The sequence below is a fragment of the Eurytemora carolleeae genome, unplaced genomic scaffold (genome assembly GCF_000591075.1).
Source record: "Eurytemora carolleeae unplaced genomic scaffold, Eaff_2.0 scaffold562, whole genome shotgun sequence".
Lineage (NCBI taxonomy): Eukaryota > Metazoa > Arthropoda > Copepoda > Calanoida > Temoridae > Eurytemora > Eurytemora carolleeae.
Genome location: NW_019396470.1, coordinates 93,832 through 106,454, shown reverse-complemented (window position 1 = coordinate 106,454; position 12,623 = coordinate 93,832). Strand labels below are relative to the sequence as shown.

Below are 12,623 nucleotides of genomic sequence, written 5' to 3'. Positions count from 1 at the left end.
TTCTAAAAACTGTATAACTTTAATGATTTATTTCTTGAGTCTGTTTGAGCGTTGTTTGTAACTATTAAGGCTGGGAACCCAACAACTGTAAACGTACCTCTATGCCTGGATCTCACCTTAAATTGGCTCTTAAACCTGTATGACTGGTAAGCAGACCTTTAGTTAAATTTTCATAATTTTCTAACTTTATTCTAAAATTCATTGACAAAGGATTTGAGTCTTTGAAACAAACTCAAATGTTCTAAGCCCTATGTCTTTGCAACCTGATTGTGGAAACCTTTGATACTGTTTTCTAACAGAATACATAGTTTAAAATAACTTTGGGTTGCAAAGATATAGAGTATAGAAAATAAAAGTGTTTGGCAAAGACTCAATTCCTTTATTAAAGAGTAAAAATCATTATGACCTGGGTCTAATGAACTTACAGCCATACTAGATTTTTACATTTATAATACCTTTCTTTATTTAAAATTAAATTTTTTGAAATAATTTCATTTCTGTTTAGTCAAAGATGTGGACAGGTTCGAGTTCTAGCATTTAAAGTTGCTCTGACTATACTCTGTAAAGGACCTCTAGAGGAGAAGTATAGATGTAAGAACTTAAACAAAATAATTAACATTTTTCTGCACGTTTTCAATGTTACTTCCAATACACATCACAAAAAAAGTGCCCGGATTTCAGCTAAGGAATTGATTCTTTGCCACAAACTCTGATTTTCTAATCCCTATATATTTAAAACCAAATGTCGTAGACCTTATATATTTCAAACTAGGAATTCTGTTGGATCAAAGAATTTAAGTTTGAAATATAGAAAGTTTACACCATAAGGTTGCAAAGATATAGGAATTAGAACTGTTGAGTATGTTGCAAAGACTCAATTCCTTTTTGCCTAGATCAATTAGAATCACAAGAATTTACTATTCAAATTTTTTTTTAACACTTAATATCATTAAGATATGTTCCGGCTGGTGTCTGACCAGCAGCGAAGGTCAAGTCAGAAGAAACTAGCTCAGCTACTTAGTGACTGTATCCAGGTATATATTCTTACTAGCTTTACTAGCTTGGGGACCCAGCGTGGCCCATGGGAGTCATAGTTAGTCCCGCTGTTTACCCGTCTCATGGCGTAAATTACGATTTGGCCCTTTTCCCGTTAAAAGTAAACCCACTGAAGTTAACATCTCAAAACCAAGCTAAGAATACTTCCGTAGATCTCCCGAGTTCCCCAATCAAAATTCAAGGCAAATCGGGGTTCCTGAGTTATGATCGGACAAACAAACAAACAGAGATTACAACATTATAGAGTGTAGTTACTCTCTATAGTGATTACAAAATAAAAAAATCGTTTATTTAGCCAAATAACTGACAACATATCGCTTATATTCATAAAACATTGATTACTTGGTAGCAAAAAGTTGGATGACTGGCAAAGAAGCGATTTTTTGTTAAATATAATCGTTTTTTTGTTAAATACAATCGATTTTTTGTAAAATAAAGTCAATCGATATGACTGGCAAAGAAGCGATTTTTTGTTAAATATAATCGATTTTTTGTTAAATATAATCGATTTTTTGTAAAATATAGTCGATATTTTGTTAAATATAATCAATTTTTTGTAAAATATAATCGATTTTTTGATTTTGTAATTTAGAGTGTAAAGTGTACACCTTTTCGATCTCCGGCAAAAATAATCTATTTATAAAAGTAAATTGTTCAATTTGTGAATAAACATCCCAAGGAATTGAGTCATTCCCACAAACTCATATCGTCTATATCTTTGCAACCTGGTGGTGTAAACTTTTTTACTTCAAACTTAGACTATTTAAAATGACATAACTCATAATTTGAAATATCTAAAGTCTGCGACATTTGGTTGCAAGCATAAAATGATTAGAGTTTGTGGCAAAGGCTAAAATTTTATGTAAGTTGTCATAACAGAAAAAAAATTGTAAACATTTTTAAAATAAAAATCAAAAATGTTTTTGTTTGTTTCAGGTGCCTCGAGTTCTTGGAGAAATTTCAGGAATTTGCGATTTATTTGAAAATTTAATGCCTGCTGCATAATCTAAGTTTTCATGTTTAATGAGATCAAGTTTAAGTGACTTTTTAATAACGTCATCTTAAGTAACCCTTTATGCAAAGATGACAATGTTCGATTCACAACGGTACCCTTGAAATATTTTTCTGATCGGATTTAATATCTTATTCATACTTCATCATGGTACCATTGTGAATCGGGCATTCTCATCTTTTCATGTTGGATCATTTGAAATTACGCTTACATGCCTTTAATCCACTCAATACGTAGTTTTCTAACATATTAGAGTAAATGATAAAGAAAAATGGCAACATTAAATATGAGAAACATTTCAAACATCAAAGATGATGTATGTCGTTCAAAAATTTGCATCCTGCTTTGAACTAAATATATATATATATATATAAATAAATGTTTATAGGATCCATTGGAATAACGTAGGATTCAAACACAAATATATTTTGGATTTTAAACTATTAGAAATCATCAGTTGGAAACTTTATATCTAAAGGGGTAAAAGTATAAAACTATTTGAATATATAATACAAAGATTTTGTATTCAAGGAACGTCATGGAGGCAAAGTTTGAAAAATTTGCATTTTTAATTTGAAAATTAGGCCCAAGTCTCAACATAAACTTTAGCTAGTATCTTTGTAAAAATATTATTTTACTAAATAAAAATCGAGCTTTATCATGCACTACCTTGGAAACCCAGCTTTGCCTAGAAACTGAACTTTCTCTGAAAAAAACACTCAGTTTAGAATGTAAGCTAAGAACATTTCTGTGGTTCTATCGAGTTCCCCAATCAAAACTTTAGGCAAATCGGTCCAAGGGGTTCAGGAGTAATGATCGGAGATTAGTATCACTTAGATTCAGCTTATTAAAAGGTCAATTTTGAAGCGTCGCAACGCCTTGGGCTTTGATTTTACCACTCTAACTCATTTATGCTTTACTGTAGCCCTTGTTCTTAGCTTTGGATTCTTAAAAGTAATTGGCAAAATTCTCATCGAGTCTAGCTTGAGAGCTTGGGACCTTTAAATCACAGTGTACTTTATATATTGTTTGATTGATTGACCCAAAAACCGTAAAAAATGTTGTTAAAAATTGCCGATAAATATTAATTTTTTTATAACCTTGGAGTGGTCTGTGTACACTCGGGGAAACAAAGCAAAGAAATTAGATTTAATTGCAAAACATTCTCAGCATTTGGAGGCGTAAACGTGGAGCCCTCTGTACGCTCCTGTTTCGAACAGGCTGGGGATAAAGGGTTTATAGAGGTAACATACTTTTAAATACTTGTTTAATGTAAACAAACATCTGAGCTATTAATATATATTAAACTAATCTAAGGTTCGTTGAAAGGAACTGAGTTGCTGCTGCAAACTCAAATTTTCTAATCCCTATGTCTGATGGTGTAAACCTTTGAAATTTTGATCTAACAGAATTTATAGTTTGAAATATCAAAGAACTACGTCATAGGGATCAAAATTTTGAGTTTGTGGCAAAAACTCGTTTTATTTGCATTCAAAGAATGTATCGAAAAATGAATATTTCGGATAAAATGGTTGGAAGGAAATAACAAAATTCATGGATGAAGGTAAACTTTCTGAGGAAAATTATTAAAATTTAATTTGAAAAAATTTAAAATGTAAAAAGACAAGATTTTGAGGTAAATGTTAACAAAATTGAGGTTCTTTTATAAAAAAATTGGGACATTATTTCCTCAGTTCTATCTATTTTCAATGAGGCAGACTTAAAAACATTAGCTTTCTGTAAGAATGGTATGTTTGGATCAAGACAAGGTTGTAACTACACAATGGTATTTAGCAGAGAACTCTCCTGGGACTTAGTTTATCCACACTTTGGAATTGACCAGGCTCATTCACAGTAGTTCTTTACTAGATATACACAGATAGAAGTAGATAATAGGAGAATACACACATACAAGTAGATAATAGGAGAATACACACATGCACGTAGATCATGGGAGAAATACACAGATAGAAGTGGATAATAGGAGAATACACACATACAAGATAATGGGAGAAATACACAGATAGAAGTAGATAATAGGAGAATACACACATACAAGTAGATAATGGGAGAAATACACAGATAGAAGTGGATAATAGGAGAATACACACATACAAGTAAAAAAATGGGAGAAATACACAGATAGAAAAGATAATAGGAGAATACACACATACAAGTAGATAATGGGAGAAATACACAGATAGAAGTAGATAATAGGAGAATACACAAATACAAGTAGATAATGGGAGAAATACACACATTCAAGTAGATCATGGGAGAATTAAACACATACAAGTATAGATAATGGGAGAAATACACAAATAGAAGTAGATCATGGGAGAAATACACACATACAAGTAGATAATGAAATACACACATTCAAGTAGATCATGGGAGAATTAAACACATACAAGTATAGATAATGGGAGAAATACACAAATAGAAGTAGATCATGGGAGAAATACACACATACAAGTAGATAATAGGAGAAATACACACATAGAAGTAGATCATAGGAGAAATAAACAAATACAAGTAGATAATGGGAGAAATACACAAATAGAAGTAGATCATAGGAGAAATACACACATACAAGCAGATAATGGGAGAAATACACACATAGAAGCAGATCATGGGAGAAATACACACATACAAGTAGATAATAGGAGAAATACACACATATAAGTAGATAATGAGAGAAATACACAGCAAGATAGAATTAGATAATGGGAGGAATATACAGATAGAAATAGACATTGGGAGAAATATACAGATAGATATAATTAGAAATGTGAGAAATATACAGATAGAAGTAGATTATGGGAGAAATACACAGCTAGAAATTGATAATGGGAGAAATACACAGATAGAAATAGATAATTGATTAAAATACACAAATAGAATTAGATAATTGATTAAAATACACAAATATAAAAGTTCGCTGCTATGTAAATGCAAAGATGATAGGGAAATAATTTAGAATTCTGAATAAAATTATTAAAAATTGGAAAATCAGAGAATATCGGAGATCGATGATTTATTTTTGAATATAGAAGAGATAATTTGATAATTATATTTCTGAAGCGGAAGGAGATTGACAGAAAAAAATGTAAAAAATAATGTATTCTTGTAAAAAAAAAGTTATTTATCACCCAGCCTTCCTTTGAATTAAGGCTGAAAAAAGAATTTAAATCAGTTTTCTTAAATGATTTCAATTTATCTTAACTTACTTATACATAAACATATCGACCGTACTCTGATGCAAACACAAAAAAAAATAGATAAAGATAGAAATATGAATCGATAAAGAAACAAAAATAAACAATAGAAATAGACAAAAACGCAAACATATACCTGAACACAAACACAGAAAAAAAAACATAAACATACATCTAAACCACCAAAACACATACAAAAAATCTTAAAGAATATATCCAAACAAAACACAAATTAGGGGAGAGAAACAGTTCTAGACAGATAAGGAAAGCTGATTAGGAAGAGAGAAAATTCTTAACTCTTGAAAACATATTCAATAATATTTTGTAAGATATATCTTAACGTAACGTCTCTATATGCAGTGCAGAATGTCCAGGTTTAAAGTTTAGGTCCCTGGTTTAAAGTGTAGGTCCCTGGTCTATCCCAGGTTTAAAGTTTAGGTCCCTGGTCTATCCCAGGTTTAAAGTTTAGGTCCCTGGTCTATCCCTGGTTTAAAGTTTAGGTCCCTGGTCTATCACTGGTTTAAAGTTTAGGTCCCTGGTCTATCCCTGGTATAAAGTTTAGGTCCCTGGTCCATCCCAGGTTTAAAGTTTAGATCCCTGGTTTATCCCAGATTTATAGTTTAGGTCCCTGGTCTATACCAGGTTTAAAGTTTAGGTCCCTTGTATATCCCTGGTTTAAAGTTTAGGTCCCTGGTATATCCTAGGTTTATAGTTTAGGTCCCTGGTCTATTCCTGGTTTAAAGTTTAGGTCCCTGGTCTATCCCTGGTTTAAAGTTTAGGTCCCTGGTCTATCCCTGGTTTAAAGTTTAGGTCCCTGGTCTATCCTTGGTTTAAAGTTTAGGTCCCTGGTCTATCCTAGGTTTAAAGTTTAGGTCCCTGGTCTATCCCTGGTATAAAGTTTAGGTCCCTGGTATTTACCAGGTTTATAGTTTAGGTCCCTGGTCTATCCCAGGTTTAAAGTTTAGGTCCCTGGTCTATCCCTGGTATAAAGTTTAGGTCCCTGGTCTATCCCTGGTATAAAGTTTAGGTCCCTGGTCTATCTCTGGTATAAAGTTTAGGTCCATGGTCTATCCCTGGTATTAAGTTTAGGTCCCTGGTCTATCCCAGGTTTAAAGTTTAGGTCCCTGGTCTATCCCAGGTTTAAAGTTTAGGTCCCTGGTCTATTCCTGGTATAAAGTTTAGGTCCCTGGTCTATCCCTGGTTTAAAGTTTAGGTCCCTGCTCTATCCCAGGTATAAAGTTTAGGTCCCTGGTCTATCCCTGGTATAAAGTTTAGGTCCCTGGTCTATCCCTGGTATAAAGTGTAGGTCCCTGGTCTATCCCAGGTTTAAAGTTTAGGTCCCTGGTCTATCCCAGGTATAAAGTTTAGGTCCCTGGTCTATCCCTAGTTTAAAGTTTAGGTCCCTGGTCTATCCCTGGTATAAAGTTTGTGTCCCTGGTCTATCCCTGGTTTAAAGTTTATGTCCCTGGTCTATCCCTGGTATAAAGTTTATGTCCCTGGTCTATCCCTGGTTTAAAGTTTAGGTCCCTGGTCTATCCCTGGTATAAAGTTTAGGTCCCTGGTCTATCCCTGGTATAAAGTTTAGGTCCCTGGTCTATCCCTGGTATAAAGTTTAGGTCCCTGGTATATCCCAGGTATAAAGTTTAGGTCCCTGGTATATCCCTGGTTTAAAGTTTAGGTCCTTGGTCTATCCCTGGTATAAATTTTAGGTCCCTGGTATATCCCTGGTATAAAGTTTAGGTCCCTGGTCTATCCCAGGTTTAAAGTATAGGTCCCTGGTATATCCCTGGTTTAAAGTTTAGGTCCCTGGTCTATCCCTGGTATAAAGTTTAGGTCCCTGGTCTATCCCTGGTATAAAGTTTAAGTCCCTGGTCTATCCCAGGTTTAAAGTTTATGTCCCTGGTCTATCCCTAGTTTAAAGTTTATGTCCCTGGTCTATCCCTGGTATAAAGTTTAAGTTTTCAAGAAGAATGAAGACAACTCAATTATCTATATCCAATACAGAGCTGGGTGGGAGACCTAACATCAAACCCTGCTCTGACATCAGTCAATATCATAATAATTTCAGAATATATTTAACCAATGAATATGAAGGAATATGAATAGAAAATTTACATAATTTTGTATTCTTTGAATTTGAAACTGCAGACATTGTGTTGCATTTTTTAGATATTGGATTTTTGAAGTCCAATTACTTTGACTTAAGTTTTTGTTTCTCAATGAACAGTTATAAAAATTAGTCAGTACTGGGCGATAAAATGAAAACCATAATTGTTGACATTTAGATTTCCATATATCTAGCTTTGTTGCTTAAAAAAGCGATTTTTTGTGTAAGCTAAACTAGCTTTGTTTTCTTGTGCAATTCGCAATTTTAAACATGTGATATGAGGAAAAAATATTTATGTAAATAAACCATGTCTGTCGTTTTAATCAAAATTTTAACGTTTTATATTTTCCTACTTGTGAATTTAGAACACAGTAAATTTAACATATTTGAATAATTTCACCAAAATAGCTAAACACTCAGACTTTTATGATCTTCACAATATATACAAAATATTAAATTTCAACAACAAAATATATATTTGATGTTATGCTTAAAATAGAATACGTAAACATCTTCTCAAAAAATCCCCCCCCCCCCCCCCCCCTCATGATCCAAAATCTATATAATTTAACTCAAAAATCTATCAGCATAAAAAGGGCTGCAAAAAAGTATAATTAATCAATAATGTGATATCAAATGCCAAGGGGTTAGAACACATCAAAGGCCCCGGGTCTAGAAAATTGATGCATCTTTTTGAAAGCTTTCTGGATCTCTGTGCCCCTCAAAGAAGTACATTCCGTCAAAAATAGCTTAACTTACTAAAATTACAAAAAGTTTTCATTTAACAGATCAAAATGGGTTCCAAGGTTAAGGCTCACTGAACATGTATTTTCAGCAGGATCCCTCATTTACACCCCCCCCCCCCTTTATTCCTTCACTTCGCTATACATATATGTATATATGATCCATTAGTAAAGTAGGTGTAGTGTAGATTAATGTATTTACTAGGTTATTTAATTAATAAAAGTAATCGCCACCTGGTTCTTATACACTGTACACTGTACACCGCCTCCAACTGCCTCCAATATTCTGAAAATGGTTTTTTCCATTACATTACGATTGAGAAAATGCATTTATAAAATCCTAATCGATAATGATCAATTGGTAATATAAATCGCGCGATCGCTCAAAATGAAAGATATTTTTCTTTTCTTCAGTCATTGCATTTCTTAAACTGGATGAAACAAGAGCCTCAGAGTATGGTTTGGCTTCCGGTTTTGCACAGGTGATATGTTTATTAAAAAGACAGCGTTATTTCAAGTGACCCTCCATGCAAAGATAGGAAAGCCCAAATTACAATTACTGAAATTCTATTCAGATAAATAATGTGGAAGAAAACGTCGCGTTATTTAACTAGAAAAGTCTTTATTTCTGTGAAATTCTTCATTGTTTTATAAAAGCAAGATATGTGCAATTCACTTTTGCAATGAAACTACAAATAATAATAAACAGTTTAAATAAATAAACAAATGCATTTTTAATTCATATTTCATATCTCAAATAGGTTTACTTATATCTAGGTTTATTTTAATCTAGTTTTCTATCTAGGTTTACTGTAATCTAGGTCTCTATCTAGGTTTACTTCAATTTAGTTTTCTAACTAGGTTTACTTATATTTAGGTATTTTAATCTAGTTTTCTATCTAGGTTTACTGCAATCTATGGTCTCTATCTTCAATTTAGTTTTCTAACTAGGTTTACTTATATTTAGGCTTATTTTAATCTAGTTTTCTATCTAGGTTTACTGCAATCTAGGTCTCTATCTAGGTTTACTTGTATTTAGTTTTCTAACTAGGTTTACTTATATTTAGGTTTATTTTGATCTATTTTTCTATCTAGGTTTACTTTAATTAGTTTTCTTTCAAGGTTTACTTCAGTCTAGTTTTCTGTCTAGGTTTACTTCTATATAGGTTTGTTTTAATCTAGTTTTCTATCTAAGTTTACTTCAGTCTAGTTTTCTGTCTAGGTTTACTTCTATATAGGTTTGTTTTAATCTAGTTTTCTATCTAGGTTTACTTCAGTCTAGTTTTCTGTCTAGGTTTACTTCTAATAAGTTTGTTTTAATCTAGTTTTCTATCTAGGTTTACTTCAGTCTAGTTTTCTGTCTAGGTTTACTTCTATATAGGTTTGTTTTAATCTAGTTTTCTATCTAGGTTTACTTCAGTCTTGGTCTCTATCTAGGTTTACTTCAATTTAGTTTTCTAACTAGGTTTACTTATATTTAGGTTTATTTTAATCTAGTTTTCTATCTAGATTTACTTTAACTAGTTTTCTTTCAAGGTTTACTTAAGTCTAGTTTTCTGTCTAGGTTTACTTCTATCAAGGTTTACTTTAATCTAGTTTTCTATCCAAAGGTTGACTTCTATCTAGGTTTACTTTAATCTAGTTTTCTATCTAGGTTTACATCTATCTAGGTTTACTTTTATCTAGTTTTCTATCTAGGTTTACCTTCATCTAGTTTTCTATCCAAAGGTTTACCGCTGCTGAGTGTGCGAAGCATCAAGCTAAATGTAATATCTGCAAGCAAAGTCCTATTCTTGGATTTAGGTAAAATTTTACTTTAAACAGACTGATCCGCAATTTAAACACTGAGAAATCATTTCTTTTTAACACGTTGAACGCATACAGTTTATGGATCCAACTGGACTTCACTGGCAATGGTAATTCGTTTTTGTTTAGTTTTCTGTAGGGCTGGCCAAAGTTCCGTTAACGGAACGGAGATTTTCGAAAATTAACCGAACAGTTAACAAAATTAACGATTGAAAACGCAAACGGAACAGATTTTTATTTTTAACGATGATTTTTTTTCTGCTTTAAATAACATTAAACGTTAAAAAAAAAAAAAAAAAATTACGTGTTTTGATGTTTTTAAATGTCATCTTCTGTGTTCACAACTTTAAATGCTGAGAAAAGATCGCAGTACCGTTGAATTTTGATTTGAAAAATTTGGAGTTTGTCCAGCCATGAAAGAATCTGGGATCTCCTCAGAATAGAATAAATATTGTTGATTTGGATATCTAGATATTACTCAGTCCGCAGAAAATGATAAATATAGTTCAACTGATAGTGTCGTTAACGATTTGGCAAATTGTTAAAGCTGTTAATGCTACTGCAAACAACTGCACCTTTAACGATTTCATAACCCTTAACAATATTCTTTTCAGCGCTTTGCGCCTTAATACTGAAATAAACCGTTGACAACTGCGCCGTTAACGATTTCATAACCGTTAACGATTTTTTTGTGTTTCGCGCCATTAATACTGAAATAGACCTTTTATGACTGCGCTGTAAGCTTTTTTCTTAAACCGCTAATGACTGTAGCAGTTAACGATTGCTAAAAATGTTCCGTTAACCTTGTTAATAAAATTAAGATTGTTAAGTAACGGTTTTTTTTTTAAAAACGGTAAATGCCATTAACGAGACGAACGTTCCGTTTTTACCTTTAGAATTAAAAGCTACCTGAAATATTCTTTTTTTAACGGTCGGAACTAATAGTTAACGAAATGGCTAGAAAAAGTAGAAACGTGCCCAACCCTAGTTTTCCGATACATTTATATTCCAAAAAAATTGTGCACAAACCGTTCTCCTCTTAGAAAAAATATAAGGTCAGAATTTTAGTTAATTCAGAGCCAGCTGTACAGTACACATACAGACTAAAAAAAGCAAACGTGACAGTATTTGATTAATTAACCATCCCTTTCTAGTGAAATTAATGTTATGAGATGAGAATAGATAAAAGAAAAATTATTTTTGCGTTCAAATTTTGATCTTGTGCTTGAAAAATGTAAATTTTGCTGTTTGTTATTAAAGTGAAGGAATTGCTAAATATTAAATATTAAAGGTATCGGTGTCTGAAATGCTTCAACTTTGATATGTGCCAAGCTTGCTTCTTCGCTGGGAAAGGGGGTCGGTACAAAAACCATAAGATGACCCATCCCATGCAGGAGTACTGTACAACGGTAATATTTTCATTGCATATTTTCTTGAATATTTTTAATAAATATCTTACAGCGCAAAAATATGTTTTTTGTTTCACTGAATTGTGGAACTTAAAAGATGATATTTAATAAATAGCATATTATTATTATTCTATATATTACATATTATTATTATTCTATATATTACATATTATTATTATAAGTCTAAACTAATCGGACTTTAGACTTCGCTTACAATCTCTTTAAACAATTTCATTTATTTTCTTCTTCAATTTTCTAATTTGTCATTTTTGAATAGTTTTCTCTCTACGTCAGATAATGGGTTCCGATAATCTCAATTCTGTTCTGTAGAAAATATGGGAATTGTGTCGTGGCTAAAAACTGTAAATTTTGTATGAAAGAAAAATAGATTTATGAAAAATGTTCAATAGAAATCGTTGCATTCACTTCCCCCACAACACAGAACGAAGTTAAGTTTTATAAATGACCCTGTTGCCACATAAACAATTTGTACAATATTGCACAAACTTCTACAAAAAACTTCAAAATCAAATTCGAGCATATGATAGTCAAAAAGTATTTTCTATTTTGAATATTATACACAAGTATTTTCTATTTTTAATATTATACACAAGTATTTTCTATTTTTAATATTACACACAAGTATTTTCTATTTTAAATATTATACACAAGTATTTTCTATTTTTAATATTATACACAAGTATTTTCTATTTTGAATATTATACACAAGTATTTTCTATTTTTAATATTATGCACAAGTATTTTCTATTTTGACTCTGGAATTTTCTTTATAAATATTTAGTTAAAACACAACAAAAAAAATGTTGTTGCTTTGAATTTAATAATTTCTAAAACGTTCAAGAATTACGTGCGTACTTTTCTTACATAATTAGTTTAACGTTTTAAAGTTTTTATTGCAAACTATTTGGAGTTTCCGGAGCGTTGTCCAGGATAAAAATATAAATCTTGTTGCCTACACCATCAACCCCGTTTTAAACATGGGTTACCTCAGTCCTCAGCTAATTTAGTCCAGCTGTCGGGCAACCTCAAGCTAACATATTATATATGATTTTTTTGGTCATACAAATATATATATATGAAGGTAGAGCTTTATTAAATAGATTATCATTGGCTTGACAACAGTGTTGGCTCGGTAAAGATTATTTTTAAAGGTTTACGCTCTGCTCTGTGGTAGTAAATGGTAGGAATAGGGATTGGATAACAGTATGGGAGGGGAAGGGGGTGGGGAAACACGGAGAAAGCTGTGGGGGG

The 12,623-nt window shown here is 32.0% G+C and overlaps 1 protein-coding gene across 1 annotated transcript in view; it reads left to right on the top strand.

The window, feature by feature from the left end:
• The window catches only part of LOC111703893 (uncharacterized), an 80,998-nt gene that overhangs the window by 29,727 nt on the left and 38,648 nt on the right, over positions 1-12,623 (top strand). The window contains exons 32-39 of the mRNA XM_023475978.1: positions 70-146; positions 506-591; positions 955-1,034; positions 1,993-2,020; positions 3,239-3,312; positions 8,551-8,618; positions 9,865-9,939; positions 11,234-11,383. Coding sequence (XP_023331746.1) covers positions 70-146; positions 506-591; positions 955-1,034; positions 1,993-2,020; positions 3,239-3,312; positions 8,551-8,618; positions 9,865-9,939; positions 11,234-11,383 — 638 coding nt within the window. The remainder of the gene's footprint in view (positions 1-69; positions 147-505; positions 592-954; positions 1,035-1,992; positions 2,021-3,238; positions 3,313-8,550; positions 8,619-9,864; positions 9,940-11,233; positions 11,384-12,623) is intronic.